Consider the following 20,939-nt stretch of genomic DNA (forward strand, 5'->3'; position numbering starts at 1 on the left):
TGGTTACATATCCTTTGGCAGAGATAACATAACTACTTAAATTTTAATCTTTTATGCAGAAAGGCATATTTTATTCCTATTAAATCAAGCCTATAAATACCTTCCTTTGTGGTTTCTGCCTTTGTCTTATAAAGTCCTTACCCACAATAAAAATATATAAATATTTATGTTTTCTTCTCTATGTACAACTGCAGTTTTTACATTTGAATCTCAAATGAATTTTGATGCATGATTTGAGGAAAGTAAGATGGATAATGCCATCTATAGGGAATTTAAGGTTGTTTTCTATAACCAGGAGCTGCCTCAAGAAGCAAAGAGCAGATATGCTGATAACCAGTTAAGATAAAAAGAGAAATCTCAGGTATACTTCTGAACCATGGTACCAGGATAGAGTTCACCTTGGACTTGGCCTCAGAATCTTTCTTAATACTATCCTCAACACAGCCACTGCTACCTGACTATAGTTTATAAGCAGGCAAAAAAAAAAAAAAAAAAAAAAAATTAGTTCGCTTCTTATGCATTGGTGGTGATATTTGTAGACCCTTTTGGATACAAGAAACAGAAACTCAAGCTGAATTTAAAAAGTAAAAGAGGGCACCTAGGTGGCTCAGTGGGTTAGGCCTCTGCCTTCAGCTCAGGTCATGGTCCTGGGGTACTGGGATCGAGCCCCACATCGGGCTCTCTGCTCGACGGGGAGCCTGCTTCCCCCTCCCTCTGCCTGCCATTCTGCCTACTTGTGATCTCTCTCTCTGTCAAATAAATAAGTAAAATCTTAAAAAAAAAAAAGAAAGAATGAAAAAGAAATTAAAGATTTACTCTAAGGATATAAACTATATAAAAGGTCAAGGACATCCAAGGTGGGGAAAAACTGGAATAAAGAATCATGAGGATTAGACCAAGAGGAAAGAAGCATAAAAGCAACAACCTTAAACTCTCAAAGACCACATGATTTCCTTCATCCCTGATTCCCCTTGTATATCTATTCCATTTTCTTTGAACTTGCTTTCTTCTACTTATCTTCACAAGAACAACAGAGCCACCAATCTCTGATCAGCATGATGATCCCTTAACTTGGTTCAACCCAATGAAGGAATGTACCACCCCTAAATTTAATCACTTCTCAGAGATTAAGGGTGAAACTGCTTGGCAGAAATATGGACTAGGCCTGATCTACCCAGGGACTGTGGGTAAAGCAAGTACCAAAAAAACTGTATCAAAACTTGCTATTATGAGAGGAGAGATAAGTCAGTCAGAGAAAGACAAACATCATATGATTCCATTCACATGTGGAATTTAAGAAACAAAACAAATGAACATAGGGGAAGGGTAAAAAAAATAAAGTAAGATGAAAACTGAGAGGAAGGCAAACCATGAGAGATGCCAAACTCTAGGAAACAAACTGAGGGTTGCTGGAGGGGAAGTAGACAGGGGGGAGGGGTAATTAGGTGATGGGTATTAAGGAGGGCACTTGATATAATGAGCACTGGGTGTTGTATGCAACTGATGAATCACTAAATTCTACATTTGAACCTAAAAAAAAAAAAAGAAAAGAAAAAAGGGGGAAAAAAAGAAACAAAACAAAGGTTGGGGGAGACAAACAAAAAAAAACGATTCTTAACTATAGAGAACAAACAGATGGCTAGAGCCAGGGCAGGGGAGGAAGGGCAGTGAATGCGTGAAACAGGTGAAGGGGATTAAGAGTACACTTATTGTGATGAGCATGGAGTAATGTATATAATTGTTGAACCACTATTCCGTACACCTGAAACTGATACAACACTGTATGTTACTACACTGGGATTTAAAAACTTTTTTTTTTTTTTTCATTATAAGCAACAAAAATGTTACAAGGACCAACACAACATGGTTTCCCTGGATTTGGTTTCCTGGGGATCAAGACTCTGAATTTATTGCATGGGATTCCTTCACTCCCCTGGTTTCCCCATGGAGCTGATAGGACAAAAAACATGTTCTTTACTGGATGATTCCACTTACAGAAATTGAACCATGGTTAAATCCAAGGGAAAGAGGCAGCCTAGGCCTGTCTTCTCTGGGAGAAAATATATGATAGTAGCTTCATGTGACTTGGCCTAGTCCACAAGGGATCGGGTCTCATTTATAAAGTAAGTGAATATCTGTGTTTGCACATAACCAAAATAATACTAAGTCTAGCTGATCATCAATCTTTGGAATATCTCTCAACTCTCCCCGTTGCTACTACTCCAGTCTGAGTAGCCATAATCTATAAACTATCCTGCTGTACCTCAACCTTACCACACTACAGCCAGAAAGATCTTTTAAAATCACAAATTTGAGGTCACTTCCTTACTTAAAAATATTTTATGGCTCAAAATAAAGTCTAAAGTTTTTATGATGTCCACAGAACTCTACATGATCTGGTCTCAGCCTACTTCTCTAGGCTTAACTCATGCTACTCCTCCCCTTGTTCTCTCCATTTCAGTCCTGCTACACTCGAAATTCCTTGACTTACTATGCTCTCTTCTCCTTCCAGGTTATCACATATACCATTCCCTCTATGTGGGGTTATTCTTTTACTCTTTTTGTCATGCCGACTCCTACATGATATTTCTGCCTCACTTAAATACGACCTCCTTGGGTAAGTCTTCCTGGATTCAGCAAACTGGTTGATGGTGCTTTTCCTTATCCCCAAAGTACACTGTATTTTCATGACACTTTGTACACTGTTAAGTATTTAACATCAATATTTCCTGCAAATGCACTATATACTTCATGAGGACAGGGACTGTGTTTGTTTCCTTCTTCACAACAGTCCCAGAGACTGGTGCACAGGACTCAGATGTTGTGTGGGGATTCCAAATGAAAGTTTCTCAAAACAGATGAACCTTGGCAGGGGGGGAGGCAAACCATAAAACAAACTTTTAACTATAAAGAACAAACTGAGGGTTGCTAGAGAGAAGATGGGCAGGGGGATGAGTTAAATGGGTGATGGGTATTGAGGAAGGCAACTATGATGAACACTGGGGATTATATGGAAGTGATATATCACTAAATTCTACTCCTGAAACTAATATGATGCTATATGTAGTGTAATATTACATTTTTTAAATGTACATTATTTTTAAATGTTGAAAAGAAAAAAGTGAATGTTTCTAAAGTAACTTTGATCTCTCATGACTACCCTAATCAAAAATCATCAATTTTCCTTACTGCCTTCCTCACATATGTATTTCTTCTTAAGGTAGTATACGTTTCCCTACTTAGGAAGAAATATATATATTTCCCTACATTACTTTAAATTCACACATGCTCTGCACTTCAACAGCTGTCTGAACTTGCTCTCTTCATCTAAAAGACCAACCACAGGGCGCCTGGGTGGCTCAGTGGGTTAAAGCCTCTGCCTTCAGCTCAGGTCATGATCCTGGAGTCCTGGGATCGAGCCCCACATCGGGCTATCTGATCAACAGGGAGCCTGCTTCCCTTCCTCTCTCTCTGCCTGCCTCTCTGCCTACCTGTGATCTCTCTCTCTGTCAAATAAATAAATAAAATCTTTTTAAAAATAAATAAATAAATAAATAAAAGACCAACCACTTGTTAAAATCCAGCACATCTTTTCAACATTTCTTCCTATCCTCCATGAAATCTTTCCTGATCTATCCTCTACAAGAGAGATGACCCCGTCTTGCCCTGAACACCTGCAATAGTTTTTTGTGGTAATAAGTTCTATTTTTATCCCACCCTTAGACTACAAATTCATGGGAGTTGTAAATGCATCATATTCAGCAATTAAATCTCTATACTGGATAAAAGTACCTTGCACTAGTAAGTACCCAATAATATTTGTTACTGAACTGAAGGAGAAATACAGCTCCCAACTTTTAGATTGTTTATAGGTTTCAAGTTAAACTTAGGTCAAGGTCATTGTCAGTTTCAATTACTGCTTTTGAAACTGCTAGCTGCTATAAACACAAGAGTTCATTACCTGCTTTGAGCATCTGTCTTCTCTAGCTTTTCCTGAAGTTGAATCCAGTCAATCAATGCTTTAAAATCTCTTACGTAGTTATCCAGCATCATTAGCACCTCCTAATTAAAACAAACAATAATAATTAAATTCCTTCCTGAGACTGAAAAGTTTTAAGAACTGATGGACTTGGGAATTAATAATTTTTATATTACACTCCTCATTGAGAAAGCAGCAAAACCTACTGATTAAGTTTTTTAGGTCTTATTTTTATTCTCACTATACAGGACGAAGTTAGTAAAGCTGATAATCTAAGGATCGATAGACGGTACTGATATTCCTTCTCAAGATCCCCCCCAAGACCATTCTTTTAATAAACCTTTTTTATTATTAAGTTTAATAAACAGCAAAATGCATAAAATATACAGATTATTTCAAAGCAAAGACCCATGCATAGCATCCATCCACACAGACCAATGCTGGTCTCCAAAAGTTACCTGGTGTCCCCTCCTAATCACTACTCTATCCTTGCTCCAAGGCAACCACTGCTTTGACTTCTAGCAGTTTGATTTTATCTGATTATGAAATTCATATAAATGAAATCATATTTATTATTTTTTCACTTCTTTTGTATTTTTTTTTACTAGATTCATTCATATTGCAGAATGAACCTGCAATTCATTTACTGTCATTCTTCGAGGTCACTGCTGAAGAGTATTTTATTGTATGTGTATTTATTTATCCAATCTACAGTTTAAGAACAGTGGGGTGATTTCCAAATTATATGCTCTTATTTATATGTATGTCCTCTGCACATACGTATACATTTCTTTTGAGAATAAGCCCAAGAGAGGAAATACTGAGTCACAAAATGAGCATATGTTCTACTCTAGTGTATAACAACAAACTGTTTGCCACTCCCCACCAGCAGTGTATATGAGTTCTTACTCCACACCTTCGACTACACTTGGTATTGTCCATTTGGGGTTTTATTTATTTTTAACCTGAGCCATTCTGGTTGACGGCTGTGTAATGGTCTCGCTTTTGTTTTAATATGATGATTATTAATGGTGTTCAGCCCTTTTTCATACGCTATTAGCCATTCTCATTTTGTGAAGTGCCTATTCAAGACTCTAGCCCAAGCACCTATTAAACACTCCTGCCTTTTTCTTTTTGATAGGAGGGAGTTCCTTACATCTTTTGGATATGGGCCCTTTTTTGGCTATATATGTTAACCACATATATTTGCCTTTCCACTCTCATAATGGAATAAAATCTTTTGATGAACATAAATTCTTAATATTGAGGTAGTCTAACTTCTGACTCTTCTAAGGCTGATACTATTTGTGTCATTTTTTTTAAGATTTTATTTATTTATTTGACACACAGAGATTATAAGTAGGCAGAGAGGCAGGCAGAGAGAGAGGAGGAAGGAGGCTCCCTGTTGAGCAGAGAGCCTGATATGGGACTCAATCTCAGGACCCTGAGATCATGACCTGAGCTGAAGGCAGAGGCTTAACCCACTGAGCCACTCAAGCACCTTATTTGTGTCATTTTTAAGAAATTATTTTCCTACCATAGGTCAGGAAGATATTCTCCAACACTGCCTTTCAGAGCATGGGTCTTTTTCCGGAGTCTCTCCTCTGTTATATTGGTTTATTCTTGTAACAATACCAAACTAAGTTACCGTGCTGTAGTTCTAAAATAAAACTCAAGGGGTGCCTGGGTGGCTCAGTCAGTTAATCGTCCCACTCTTAATTTCAGCTCAGGTCATGATCGCAGGGTTGTAAGACCAAGCCCCAGGACAGGCATGGCGCTGGATGTGGAGCCTGCTTAAGATTCTCTCTCCCAGAGGAGTTAGTATGGCAGACATGTAAAGAACATGTAAAGACATGTAAAGAACTCTGGTCCCTGGAATTTGGCTAGGCAATTACCAAATCATTCTCAACACCTATGAAATCAACCAGAGATGTGAGAAAAGAATTGCTGCAGTTCTACAATAGAACAGCAACCATCTTTCACAAGATAGAAGGTGCAAGGAAGTGAATGGGAGGTGATATATCAGAAGACAAACCACGGTGGGAAGGGAGCCTCCACAAGCCAGGTACCAGAAAGTGTTACAAGCAGGAGAACTCAAAATCAGAAATTTTAGAAGTCTGCCTGAAAGGTGCTCAGGTGGTGAAGCAGGGCAAAATCCCAGGTGGGACAGCATGGCCTCAAGATCCCCAGGGGTCACAAAAAGAAAGGGGGCAGAGTTCCCAAGCATTGGAGTGGGGAAACCAGCTAAAAACAGTGAGTCCAAGTACCAGCTTTCTGCTCAGTGTTGCCATAAAGTGTTGCCATGAACTACTGTGACATTGGGAAAGTGCTCTCCAAGCAGGGGTCCATTAAGAGGCAGACCCACAGAGAGAATCCCCTACCTCTCCTGGGAAGAACGGTGCAGGTGCACGCCCGAGGAGTCCATAAAGTTTGGAGACTCCAAACAGGTTTGGGGTGACATGCCTGAGATAAAAACACTCAGTCATAGGCTGGGTGAACACAGAGTGTGGATGGAAACCAGTGAGACAAGAGTGATTGACTGCTTTTCTGTGAGGACTCACTGAGGAGTAGGGGGGCTGCTCAAACTTTCAGCTTTGGGGTTAGAGATCAGTGTGCCACCATTTTCATTCCCCCCATTGCTGCTGAAAGCCTTCAGGCAGCAAAACAGCCACATAGGACAACCACAGGCCACTTATACTGAACCCAGACCACTGGTAAAGGGGGATACAATTCTGCCAGGGCAATGATACCTGAGAATCAGCGCAATAGGCCCCTCCCCCAGAAGACCAGCAGAAACATCCAGCTAATCCCATGTTTACTGATCATAGAGAGCTGCAAAACTCCAGCTCTGGGGGAAAATAGTATATAGCATTCGTATTATTCTATAGTCTTTCAGTTCTATATTTTTGTTCCTTTTCAGCTATTTTCTTATTTTATCAATTCTTTTTTTAAGTCTTTTTTAATTTTCATTTTTACATTTACATATTATATATATTCCATGTTCATGGATTGGAAGAACAAATATTGCTGAAATGTCTATGCTACCCAGAGAGATCTACACATTCAATGCAAACCCAATCAAAATACCACCAGCATTTTTCACAGAGCTAGAATAAACAATCCTAAGATTTGCATGGAACAAAAACAACCCTGAATAGACAAAGCTATTCTGAAAAAGAAAAGTAAAGCAGGAGGTAACACAATTCCAGACTTCAAGCTATATTACAAAGCTGGAATCATCAAGACAGTACAGTATTGGCACAAACAAAGACACATAGATCAGTGGAACAGAACAGAAAACCCAGAAATGGACCCTCAACTCTATGATCAACTAATTTTTGACAAAGCAGGAAAGAATGTCCAATGGAGAAAAGACAGTCTCTTCAACAAATGGTGCTGGAAAAACTGGACAGTCACATGCAAAAGAATGAAATTAGACCGCTGCCTTACACCATACACAAAAATAAACTCAAAAAAGGGGTGCCTGGGTAACTCAGCTGGTTAAGTGACTGCTTTTGGCTTAGGTCATGATCTCGGGGGTCCTGGGACAGAGTCCCACATCGGGCTCTCTGCTCAACGGGGAGCCTGCTTCTCCCTCTTCCAATCTTCCTGCTTGTGCTTCTCTGTCAAATAAATAAATAAAATCTTAAAAAAAAAAAAAACCCTATGTGTAATAAATAAACAAACAAGCAAACAAACTCAAAATGGACGAAAGACCTAAATGTGAGACAGGAATCCATCAAAATCCTGGAGAACACAGGCAGCAACCTCTTTGTCCTCAGGCGCAGCAACTTCTTGCCAGACAAGTCTCCGAAGACGAGGGGAAAAAAGGCAAAAATGAACTATTGAGACTTCATCAAGATAAAAAGTTCTTGCAGAGCAAAGGAAACAGTTGACAAAACCAAAAGACAACAGAATGGAAGAAGATATTTGCAAATGACATATCAGATAAAGGGCCAGTATCTAAAAATGGACAAGAATTTATCAAACTTAAATAAATAAATAAATAAGATAAGAAAATAAAATTCAAAACCCAGCAGAGTAAATCCTCCAACTATATCTTTGACTGCAAGGTAGCCTAGGTTAATGCCAGCCCTTTGCATTTCCATAAAAATCCAGTTTCTCAATTTCCCAGGGGAAAAAGGTAGAATTTTACTTGTAATTGCATTGATTCTATAGATCAACTAGAAGAAAACTGACGTTTTTATAATACTGTCTTTTCTATTGTATGAACAAATTCATATATACCTATATATATATTTCCACTTTATTCAATGTCTCTCAAAATGTATCAGTTTTCAGTGTAAAGGTTTTGCAAATCTTTTATTAGCTTTAGACCTAGGAATAAGTGGTAGTTGCTTTAAATTTTTTTTCATTTTCTGTTACTGTTGATTGTTATATTTTGAACTTGTATCTAGCAACTTTAAATAACTCAATACATCTGATAATTTCTATTTAGATTCTTCTAGATTTTCTAAATATGTAAATGTAAATATGTGAACTGTGAATAAAAACATATTTATTTATTTCTTTCCAAGCCTTATATATTTTATATATTATTATCTTCCTGTGTTGGCTAGATTCCTTTTTTTCCCTCTTTTTTTAATTATTTTTATTTTTATTATATTATGTTAGTCAATGTTGACTAGAAATAAAGAAAGCTGACTCTGACTCATTTCCAATTTCAGAAGGAAAGTTCTCAACATTTCACCAGTAAGTATGATGTTTACATAGGTTTTTTAGAAGTTTCTTTCAGTAAGGATGTTCTCTTTTATTCTTAGTTTGCTATTTTTATCATGAATAGGTGCTGAATTTTGTCAAATACTTTTCCTAGATCTATTTCATCTTTACCATCTAATTTGGCAATATTAATTTCATACTGAAAGATTAAAACCAACATTGCAGTACCAGAATGAACCTAACTTGACTGTAATCTGTTGTTAGATATTTGAATCACCAGATTTAATATATCAATATTTGTTTTAGTATTTGTGCATCTGTACTGCTAAGTGGTCTGTACTTTCCTTTCTCATAAAAGCTTTGGTTATCGGGACGCCTGGGTGGCTCAGTGGGTTAAAGCCTCTGCCTTCAGCTCAGGTCATGATCCCAGAGTCCTGGGATCGAGCCCCGCATCGGGCTCCCTGCTCGGCGGGGAGCCTGCTTTCCCCCCTCTCTCTCTGCCTGCCTCTCTCTCTACTTGTGATCTCTCTGTCAAAATAAATAAATTAAAAATCTTAAAAAAAAAAAAAAGCTTTGGTTATCAAGGTTATGCTGAAAAGAGTTCTCTTTTTCTATGTTCTAGAAAAGTTTGTGTAATACTGGCATTTTTTTTGCTCAAGATATAACTTTTTCTTTTCTTTTTTTTTTTTTAAAGATTTTATTTATTTATTTGACAGAGAGAGAGATCACAAGTAGGCAGAGAGGCAGGCAGAGAGAGAGGAGGATGCAGGCTCCCCGCTGAGCAGAGAGCCTGATGCGGGCCTCGATCCCAGGACCCTGGGATCATGACCTGAGCTGAAGGCAGAGGCTTTAACCCACTGAGCCACCCAGGTGCCCCAGCATTTTTTTTTTTAAGATATAATTCATACACCATAAAATTTACCATTTAAAATTATACAATCTGGTCATTTTTAGTATATGCACAGAGTTGTATAACTAACTCCAGAATACTGTCATCATCCCAGAAAGAGATCCAGTACCGATTAATAGTCACTCCCCATATTCCTCTCCCTCCAACCCTTGGAAACCACTTATCTACTTTCTGTCTCTAAGGATTGGCCAATTCCAGACATTTCAAATAAACAGAATCATATAGAATATGGCCTCTTGTGGCTGGATTTTTTTACTTAAGGCTTTCAAGGTTCATCTACTTGATAGCATGTATCTGTACTTCAGTAACTTTAGACTAAATAATAGCATAAATAAACACATTTTGTTTATTCACTTATCAGTTGATGGAAATTTGGCTTGTTCCCACTTTGTGCCCATTATGAATAATGCTGCTATGAACATTTTTGTACAAATTATTCTATGAACATGTTTCTAATTCTCATGGGTGTATTACCTAGCGGTGGATTTACTAAATCATATGTAACTCTAAATTTAACATGAACTACCAAAACTTTTTCAACAACACTGCACCATTTTACATTCTGATCAGCAATATACAGGCACATCTCATTTTATTATGCTTTGTCTTATGGCAGTTAGGAGATACCATGTTTTATACAAATTAAAGGTTTGTGGCAACCCTGCACTGAACAAGTCTACCTATGCCATTTCTTTTTTAACAGTGCTTATTTCATGTCTCTGTGTTACATTTTGGTAATTCTTATAATATTTCATACTTTTTCATTGCTGTTATATTTGTTATGGTGATCTATAATCAGTGATTAAAACTCATTAAAACCTCAGATGACTGTTAGCAATTTTTAGCAATAAAATATTTTTATTTAAGGCAAATACATTGTTTCCTTAGATATGATGGTACTGCACTTAGACCACAGTATAAACATAATATATATACGAACTGGGAAACCAAAGAATTCATTTGACTCACTTTACTGTGGTATTTACTTTATCACAGTGGTTTGGAACTGAACCTACAGGATGTCCAAGGTAAGTCTGTATGAGGGTCTCAATTATTCACATCCTTGAGCACTTGCTATTTTCCGACTTACTGAGTCTAGTCATCCTAATGAGTGTAAAGTGGTACTACTGTGCTTTTAATCTGCATTTCCCTGAGGACTAAAATTGTTGAGCATATTTTCATGTGCTTTCTGGACACAGCATACCTTCTCTGAAGAAACATCTATTCAAATCATTTGTACCCCCCTTTTCTTTAGAGAGTGGGATGGGGAGGGACAGAGGGAGAGGAAGAGAGAGCCTCGTAAGCAGGCTCCCAAACCAGAGCAGAGCCCAACGAGGGCTTGATCTCACAACCATGAGATCGTGACCGAAGCTGAAATTAAGAGTCAGACATTTAACCAACTGAGCCACCCAGATTCCCTGACCATTTTTAACCTAGGTTATTTGTCCTCTATATTTCTGAGCTGCAAGAGTTTTTTATATATTCTGGGTATCAGACTCTTGTAAGATACATGGCCTGAAAATATTTTCTCTCATTTTGTGGGGTGTCCTATCACTTGATAGAGTCCTATAACACACATAAGTTTTTAATATTAATATCTATTTTTTTTCCTTTGGTTACTTGCATTTGGGTAGCATATCTAAGAAACTATTGCCAAGTCAAAGGTCACAAAGATTACACCTGTTTTTTTTTTTTTTTCAAAGAATTTAATAGTTTCAGCTTTTATATTTAGGTCTTTAATCCATTTTCAGTTGTTTTTTTATATTTGAAATGAGGAAGGGATTCAAATTCATTCCTTGTGTGTAGATATCTAGTTGATCCCAGCAGCATTTTCTCAAGACTATTCTTTCTCCATTAAACGGTCAAAAATCAATGATCACAGAGCCACCTGGGTGGCTCAATCAGTTGAGCCTCCCCCCCTCTCTGCCCCTCACCTCACTCATGCACTCATTCTCTCTTTAAAATAAATAAATAAATCTTTTTAAAAATTTCAACATTCACAGATGTGTGGACTTATTTCCAGGCTCTCAATTCTTTTCCACTGATCTACGTCTATCCTTCTTCCAGCACCATGCTATTTTGATTACTGTAGCTTTGCAGTGAGTTTTGAATTTAGGGAATACGGGCCCTCCAACTTTGTTCTTTTTCCAGACTATTTTGGCTATTTTGTGTCCCTTGCATTTCCATGCAAATTTTAGGATCAGCTTGTCCACTTCTGCAAAAAAGGAGACTAGAATTTTGGTAGGTATTACACTGAATCTGCATATCACTTTAAGAAGCACTGCCATTTTATTTTTTTTTAATTTAAATTCAATTAACATACAATGTATTATCGGCTTCAGAGGTAGAGGTCAGTGATTTATCAGCCTTATATAAAACGAGTACTCATTACATCACATACCCTCCTTAATGTCTATCACCCAGTAACCCCATCCCCCTGGGACCCTCCCCTCTAGCAACCCTCAGTTTGTTTCCTCTGATTAAGAGTCTCTTATGGTTTCTCTCCCTCTCTGGTTTCATCTTATTTTATTTTTAGCTCTCTTCCCATATGATCCTGTTTTGTTTCTTAAATTCCACATATGACTGAGATCACAGGATAATTGTCTTTCTCTGATTGACTTATTTCATGTAGCATAATACCTTCTAGTTGCATCCATGTTGTTGCAAATGTCATGACTTCATTTTGTTGATGGCTGAGTAGTATTCCATTGTATATATATACATTTTCTTTATCCATTCATCTGTCCACCGACATCTGGGCTCTTTCCATAGTTTGGCTATTGTGGACATTGCTGCTATAAACATTGGTATCCAGGTGCCCCTTCGGATCACTACATTTGCATCTTTAGGGTAAGTACCCAGTAGTGCAGTCGCTGGGTCATGGGGAGCACTATTTTCAACTTTTTGAGGAACCTCCACACTGTTTCCCAGAGTAGCTGTACCAGCTTGCAAAAGTTTGCATCCTCACCAACATTTGATATTCCTGACTTGTTAATTTTAGCCATTCTGACTGGTGTGAGGTGGTATCTCATTGTGGTTTTGATTTGTATTTTCCTGATGCCAAGTGATAGTGAGGATTTTTTCATGCGTCTATTGGCCACTTGTATGTCTTCCTTGAAGAAATGTCTATTCATGTCTTCTGCCCATTTCTTGATTGGATTATTTGTTTTTTGGGTGTTGAGTTTGGTAAGTTCTTTACAAATTTTGGGTACTAGCCCTTTATCTGATAGATTATTTGCAAGTATTTTCTCCCATTCTGTTGGCTGTCTTTTGGTTTTGTTGACCGTTTCCTTTGCTGTGCAAAAGTTTCCTATCTTGATGAAGTCCCAACAGTTCATTTTTGCCTTTTTTTTCCCTTGCCTTTAGACACTTAATCTAACAAGTAGTTGCTGTGGCCAAGGTCAAAGAGGTTGCTGCCCGCATTCTCCTGTAGGATTTTGATGGATTCCTGTCTCACACTGAGGTCTTTCATCCATTTTGAGTCTATTTTTGTGTATGGTGTAAGGAAATGGTCCAGTTTCATTCTTCTGCATGTATCAAAGGGGCTGTCTTTTATCCACTGGATATTCTTTCTGTTTGTTAAAAGACTGTTTTTTATCCATTGGCTTTCTGGCTTTGTCAAAAATTAGTTGATCATAAGAGTTGAGGGTCCATTTCTGGGTTCTCTACTCTGTTCCATTGATCTATGCATCTGTTTTTACACAAGTACCATACCGTCTTGATGTTTACAGCTTTGTAATACAACTTAAGTCTGGAATTGTGATGCCACCAGTTTTGGTTTTCTTTTTCAACATTCCTTTGGCTATCTGGGGTCTTTTCTGGTTCCATACAAATTTTAGGATTATTCTTTCCAGCTCTGTGAAAAGAGTTGATAGTATTTTGATAGGGATTGCATTCAAAGTGTAAACTGCTCCAGGTAGCACAGTTTAACAATATTTGTTCTTCCAATCCATGAGCATGGAACATTTTTCCACTTCTTTGTGACTTCCTCACTTTCTTTCATGGGTGTTCTGTAATTTCCTGAGTACAGATCCTTCAGCTCTCTGCTTAGGTTTATTCCTAGGTATGTTATGGTTTTGGGTGCAATTATAAATGGGATCGACTCCTGATTTCTCTTTCTTCTGTCTCATTGTTAGTATAAAGAAATTTCTCTGCATTGATTTTATATCCTGCCACTTAGCTGAATTCCTGTATGAGTTCTAGAAATTTGGGGGTTAAGTCTTTTGAGTTTTCCACAGAGTATCATGTCATCTACAACAAGTGAGAGAGTTTGACTTCTTCTTTGCCAATTTGGATCTCTTTTATTTTTTTTGTTGTCTGATTGCTGAGGCTAAGACTTCTAGTACTATGTTAAATAGCAGTGGTGATAGTGAACACCCCTGTCATGTTCCTGACCTTAGAAGAAATGCTCAGTTTTTCCCCATTAAGAATGATATTTGTTGTGGGTTTTTTGTATATGGCTTTTAGAGTATTGCCATCTTAACTCTTCCAATCCGTAAGTTCAGATGACTTCCTCTTTATTAAGGTCTTCTTTAATTTCTTCTAATGATATTTTGTAGTTTTTATGTGCAAGTCTTGAACTTCTTTTGTTAAATTTACTCCTTAATTTTTTTTTCTTTCCGATGCAACTATAATTGGACTGCTTTCTTAACTTCATTTTTTGATTGTCCATTACTGACATATGGAAACACAACTGATTTTTGTCTATTGATTTTGTACTTTGCAACCTTGCTGAGTTTATTCGTTCTAATAGTTTATATATGTTCATAGATTCTTTAGGGTTTTCTAGATGTCGAAATGTTATCTGCAAATATAGTTTTACTTCTTCTTTTCCATCTGGATGCTTCCTATTTCTTTTTCTTGTCTAATTTCCCTGGTTAGAACCTCAAGTACAATATTGAACATAAGCAGCAAGGGCAAACGTCAGTGACTGTTACAGCAGGGAAATCTAATTTTCTTCTTTAGATAATCCAAGTTACATTACTGTGACACTACTTTCTACACATCAGGAAAAGATGTTTTTTTTCTGGGCACCAGTCTTGCATATGAATGGCAATGAAAATTTATATTAAAAAAGATTGTAAAAGCATAGACCACTGAGATCTATTTCATTGCTCAGAAAGAACTTATCTCAAATGTAAACATGTGTGCAGATAGTAGTTAACTGGCTAAAGCTGTCATTTAAATGTATAAGACAAAGAACTTTAAAGTGTATTTACTTTATCAATTTCATACCATTCTCACCTTACCAGAGAGACATGCGGTCTCATTTTACTATAAAAGACAACTTTCCATACTCCCAAGATAATCATCAAAAAATACCAACCAACTATAAAAATGATTATTTGGTTAATAAATAATCATTTTTCCATAACTAGGTCTTACACACCTTCTAGTTTCAGTGGAACTCAAAATCTCAAAAACACTTCTCACTTATAAATGTTTTTTAAATTATAGATACACTTCAGAAATCAGACCCAAAACTAATAATAAATGTATGCCAAATTAGTCACAAATGAAATATAGTACCAACTTCACTTTAGTCATAAAAGTTACATTCTAACTTAAAATACTCTTCTGAACAAAGAAGTATTGTTTATTTCCTTTCAAAGGTAATCCTTCGTGCCAAATCACTAGTAATAAAAAGTCTTCTACAATCAAGAAAAGGAAAAATTAAAAAATTTACTTGGCTTCGCTTCTCGATTCTACAAATATAATACAAATTCAATTAAATTCAACTTAAATCACCTACATTAGGCACAGGAAGATATTATTCAGAATAATTTATTTCAGAATTTTTTTGCTTTCCATTTTTGCTAAAAAAAAAAAAGGAAAGGACAAAGAAAAAGAGAAGGAAGAAAAACCCTCTAGCGATCAAGAATAGAAGTAGCTATACTTCTGATCCTAGTTGGCACAGAGAAAGTACATTTGGTGGCTTAAACAACCTATTTTAAGGAATGTTGAGCACAATGTTATCAGAAATGATCAGAGTGGTACCATGCAACTGTAATCCGAGTCATGTTTTATGAACAAGGGAATACAAACAAGACAAGCAGTTGGAGCACCCTCTTAGTCACTGATGCACATCTTTCTCCCTACAGCTATGAAGGCCATTTTGTCAAGCAGGATGAAACAGAACAAAAGTGGCTCAGAAAGTAATGTTATAGGCATTCAGATAACTACATACAGATATACAGCTAAAGTTACCAATTAGTTTACCAATTGGCTGCAACGGATTCGATTGGTTTGTAATTAATTCTAGTTACTGGCGCACAGAGCAGGATGGTTGGCGCCATCCCTTTGTCCTCCTGACACACAATACTAGTGAACAGGCCCTTGGGCTCAGGGCACCAACACAGCCCTCCGATTCAGCTACAGGAATGAGCACAGTGGTGTACCCCTGTAGGGATGAAGGGATGGAAACATGCATCACATGAGAAGTCAGTGATAAAGGGACCTTCTATGAAAGAGCTTTACCAAAAGTGAAAAGTTTTAAAAGGCATTATTTTTTAAGAAAAACTTACTTAATTTTTTAAAAGCTACTAATAGAATAAATAGTTCAAAAAGGAAATCAGCTGAAAGGAAAATGGCAAGTAAACCACTTTCAGAACTAATAGTATCATTCACGGTCATCTTCAACTTTCAATCATTCATCTCTTTCAAATACCTCCCCTTAATTTTCAGTATAAGCAGCTTGGTTAAAAAGAAATACAAAACATATTCAATAAATGAAAACCTATATATGAAAATCTGCTAATAGAACCATTCTCCTATAATTCAATCTTTACCAGGATCTTTGTGGATAAATAAAATTTGCAGTTGTCTGGGTAATAATACAAATATCTTACTGCAGTACCTAATTTTTATCTCAACTTATTTGCAAGTTGGCCTGATGAGACACTTTTCTCTTAAGGTATTTCCCACTGAGAAAACTCAAAGACCTACTGCAGCTAAGAATAAATAAACAAAGATGCTAAAAAATATTTTGTTACAAAGCTCAAAGTAACATAGTCAATCAAATTCCCCACTGAAGCCTGCATGGTTACCTAAACATCTGCTTAAGGCATTTCTTTTACCAGAATATTTTCCCAGTACCAAACTAAAAGCTTACATTCAGGCTGAAGGTCCACAGCCTTCATTGTAGACCAAACTCATCATTTACAAATACAAAGGTTGAATAAGGTTTGGTGAATTTTCTAAAGTCATACAACTAGCTTAGCGGAAACACAGAAATAACTACTATCCCATGAGATCTACTACTTTCCCTGCAACGATAGTACAAATACCACATGCAAAAACTGTTCCACAATCCTACAGCCCAAAGTCACCTCTCCTGCTATAAATATTACCAAGTATAATAACTAATGGGCAAAAATCCAAGTGCTATTCCTGAACCTGAAAGGGATAAAAACACTTTTTTCCCTATGCCATTTATTTGTTATAATGCATCTCACTTCCTAAGAGAAAAATACCATAAGGTTTTTCTAAAATTTTAACCTCTATTGAGTGACCATATATGGAAGAGCAAAATTTATTTCAAAGACATAAACAGGGGGGCCTGGGTGGCTCAGTCAGTAAGTGTCTGCCTTTGGCTCAGGTCATAATCATGGGGACCTAGGCTTGAGCCCCACATCAGGCTCCCAGATCAGTGGGGAGCCTGCTTCTCCCTCTGCCTGTCATAAATACCCCTGCTTGTGCTCGCTTTTTCTCGCTCTCTGTCAAATAAATTAATTAAATATTTAAAATGCCCTCCCCATTAAAAAAAAAAAAAAGACATAAACAGACTCTCCTTGGCAAACAAATCTCAAATTCTTTTCATAACCCAGAGGAATAATATAACAGAATGATAACCTTTGCTGTACATCTTTTCATCTGGGATCCAAGAAGATCTATGTTCTGGCTTGCACTTAATATCTGGTAAATTTCTATCATTTCAAAATAACAGTAGAAAATAATTGAAAAAAATTTAAAAAACAGAATCCCTCAATGAAAAGTATAAATAACCCAATATAATACCCACAGCAGGAGTAGCACAGATAATTCTTTCTAAAAGAAAGTCTTTAAATAAAATTTTTTAAAACTTTGACTTTTTAAAAATTTAATATAATTTTATCAGTGATCTGTAATAAAACTTTGATTTTTAAATAACCTGGTGTGTTTGACCTGAAACATCTTTTCAGGCGCATGAATAGCACCCAAAACAGTACATGCTATAATAAATAACCAGTGAACAGTTGTTGCCTGAAAGATAAGTCCATTTGAGTTCTAGCTTATAGCTCTACTGTTAATTCATTACATAATGTCAGATATGTCACTTAGTTTTACAGTTTCCTATTGGTAATATAGAGGGCTGAATTATATAATTTCTCAAATCATATTCAGATATCATGATCTATGATACTATTTCACGTTCTTCTATTTTTGTTTCTAATACAAATCATATGTACATTTTTAATTCTTCTTTCTGACAAACTAAATTAAAATTTATGTCTGTTTCTATTTCTTGATTTTTTAAAATGTGATGTTTTATAAGAAGAAAACACTCTCTAATTATAAATAGGAAACAAAAACTGTATCTTTTATGGAAACTGCTCTATCTCCCAGAATCCTGATAAATTCATCCTTTGATACTTCTAAAACTCAACTCTCTTAAGAAATATCATGCTCTATTGTGAATACCGCTGAATTACAAAGTCAGTATTAGTGTAGCTATTAAATTAAGTATACATTTAAAAAAATTTTTTACCCTATAACAGAAAATTATTTCTGAGGCAACTAACTTAATTTTAAAACAAAAATACTCTGAGAAAGATCATTGCAGTTTAGGTTTAATGAGAAAGATGATATCTTAAAAATAAACTAATTGCCAAGGAAAGACTATAGAAATACTATCATATTTTGGAGGCCCTGTAAATTTCTACTAGAGTACCACAAACTAGATATAAGACCAATTTATTACATTTTTACTGCATATACCCAGAAGTGTGGTGGGAACAAAAAAGCACATTAAAGATGCTTCCAATTTTATTAAAAACACAAACCACCAAACACTTCTGCATAAGAAACAGATCATGACCAAATTTCAATGGGAACACTCATTAACAAAGAAAACCATAGAAGATACCTGAATCTTTACACAAATACATCACCACGAAATCTGTCTTATTTGTCCATCACGAGGAACAATTATATCTGTAAACTCTCCAAATTGTTCTATTTCATTTATTCATTATTTTGTTGGAGGATAATTGGTATAAATAAATTATGCTACTCAGTTCATATTTTCACTAGCACCTAATGAAATGAATAGCAAACTGGTATAAAGACCTCAATCCCATAATCATTAAGTATATCATTCCAAATAAACTGAAATAGCTGAAGAGAATGTTCACTTGAGACATTAGTGCATAAAAAAATTAAGAGAGGGGCGCATGGTGGCTCAGTCCATTAAGCAGCCAACTCTTGGTTTAGGCTCACATCGTGATCCCAGGGTGGTGATACTGAGTCCAATGCTGGGCTCTTAACTCAGCAGGGAGTCTGCTTGAGATTCTCTCTCTCCCTCCCACTTTCCATCTCCTTTTATTTGCACTCAAGCGTGTATGCGCAGTCTTGTGCTCCCTCTCTCAAATAAATAAAATCTTAAAAAAAAAAAAAAAACAACTAAGAGGACTGCAGAGATAAACCATATGAGAGCTAATTACTGTTATTTCCAATATTGTTATAACCATGCATGTTGTCATTCTGAGCTCAGTGGCAGCACTTCATTTACATGACTTTGCCTTTATTAAATATTTTTAAATAGTGAGGAAAAGAGATATGGTATAGGGCAACTGCATGATAGTGTACCTAGATCCCACTCAAATGATTGTCTCATCCTCTCCTGAAAAGGAAATAAGAAGCTTCCTGCCTAAGAACACTGGACAGGATTTTCCTGGGATGCAGCCCTTTTAGAAAATCAGTTTCCTAAAGATTGCTCTGTTTCTCAAGAACATCAGCTCAAACTCTGATTTGTCCAAGGGTACCAGTAAAATTCCTTTTAAATAGTTTTCACCAAAGAAACAAAACTTACTTATTATTCAGTAAACATTACGAATTCAATGTTTACCTTTTCAGTGTTCTTGCCTTGTTTTATTCTGTTATCCTACTTTATAACTGCAATATATTCAAATTTTTAGGAATCATGAAAAGATAAAGAGGTATCTGCCTAACATAATTGTCGTAAGAGTCATTCCAACAAGAAGCCCGAGTCTGATATGCACCAGAGCAAATTGACAGAACAGCTGAAACCTGCTATTGGAAGACATGGTCAGAATACTAGGAAATAGGGATTGAGTAAAACCTTGACAGAATTCATGGACAGGATTATAGCAAGAAACAGGATTCAAGATGAGGCAGTCTATACACAGGCTTGAAGCCATAAGGTACCTAGAACAGTTAAAATAACAGAGACAATAGTAGAATGGAGACTGCTAGGAGCTGAGGGGAGGAAGAAATGGGGAGTTACTGTTTAACTGGAATAAAGTTTTAGTTTTACAAGAATAATGTGGTCCTCTTTTAGGGCTGAATAATACTCCATTATATGTACATATCCCATTTTGCTTTGCCATAAGCATGGTTAGAAAGAGACTTAGGATCTAGAAGTCTAACATGTTGCCACAATCAAAAACTGGCCAAATTACTGGCACCATGGAATGAGGCCTGGTTAAAACAATAGAGAAGACAAAAGCAGAAGCATTTTTTAAAATTTATTTATTTATTTTAGAGAGTAGAAGTGGAGGGTAGGGGAGTCAGAGGGAGAGTGAGTCTTAAGCAGACTCCACACTAAGTGCAGAGTCCGATTCAGGGCTCAATCCCACAACCCCAAGATTATGACCTGAGCTCAGGGAATACTGCAGAAGAGGTGGGCTCCTGAAATTATAAGAATCGGAACTGAGGGATAGAGTGTGCAAACCAGACTAAGATCTTGGACAAATCTGCCATGATGACCACTCTGTGACCTGAAGCCTTCTTAAGCGTGGCCCCACCCACACTTTCTTTCGTTTAACCACACCCTCAAGTACACCCTTGGGGCACAACATTCATGGTCTGCTCTTGAGATAGGTCTGTACTCCGAGACTCTAGAGGTACAAAAGCAGGTCTTATAGGAGGTAGGGTTAGAGATTAGAGACCTACTAATCTTGCAGCTGCCCAAGATATGCTCCTGTTTGTAAATTCTGTTAATAAACCCTTTCTTGTTTAAAATAAAGAATGAAGATTGCTAGGAACTACTGTTCTCCCAGTCACCTGAGCCCAAGGCAGACGCTTAACAACTGAGCCACCCAGGTGCCCCAAAATTCATGTCTAAAAATGAAATGGATAGAAAGGCATACC

At 36.7% G+C, this 20,939-nt stretch overlaps 1 protein-coding gene across 1 annotated transcript in view; it reads right to left on the reverse strand.

Annotated features, from left to right (window-relative positions):
* LOC111153247 (S-phase cyclin A associated protein in the ER) overlaps positions 1–20,939 on the reverse strand; it is a 491,788-nt gene that overhangs the window by 420,664 nt on the left and 50,185 nt on the right. Inside the window, exon 6 of the mRNA XM_022512152.1 lies at positions 3,962–4,062. Within this exon, the coding sequence (XP_022367860.1) occupies positions 3,962–4,062 (101 nt within the window). The remainder of the gene's footprint in view (positions 1–3,961; positions 4,063–20,939) is intronic.

This window comes from Enhydra lutris, unplaced genomic scaffold (assembly GCF_002288905.1).
Source record: "Enhydra lutris kenyoni isolate GAN:26980312 unplaced genomic scaffold, ASM228890v2 scaffoldscaffold31, whole genome shotgun sequence".
NCBI lineage: Eukaryota > Metazoa > Chordata > Mammalia > Carnivora > Mustelidae > Enhydra > Enhydra lutris.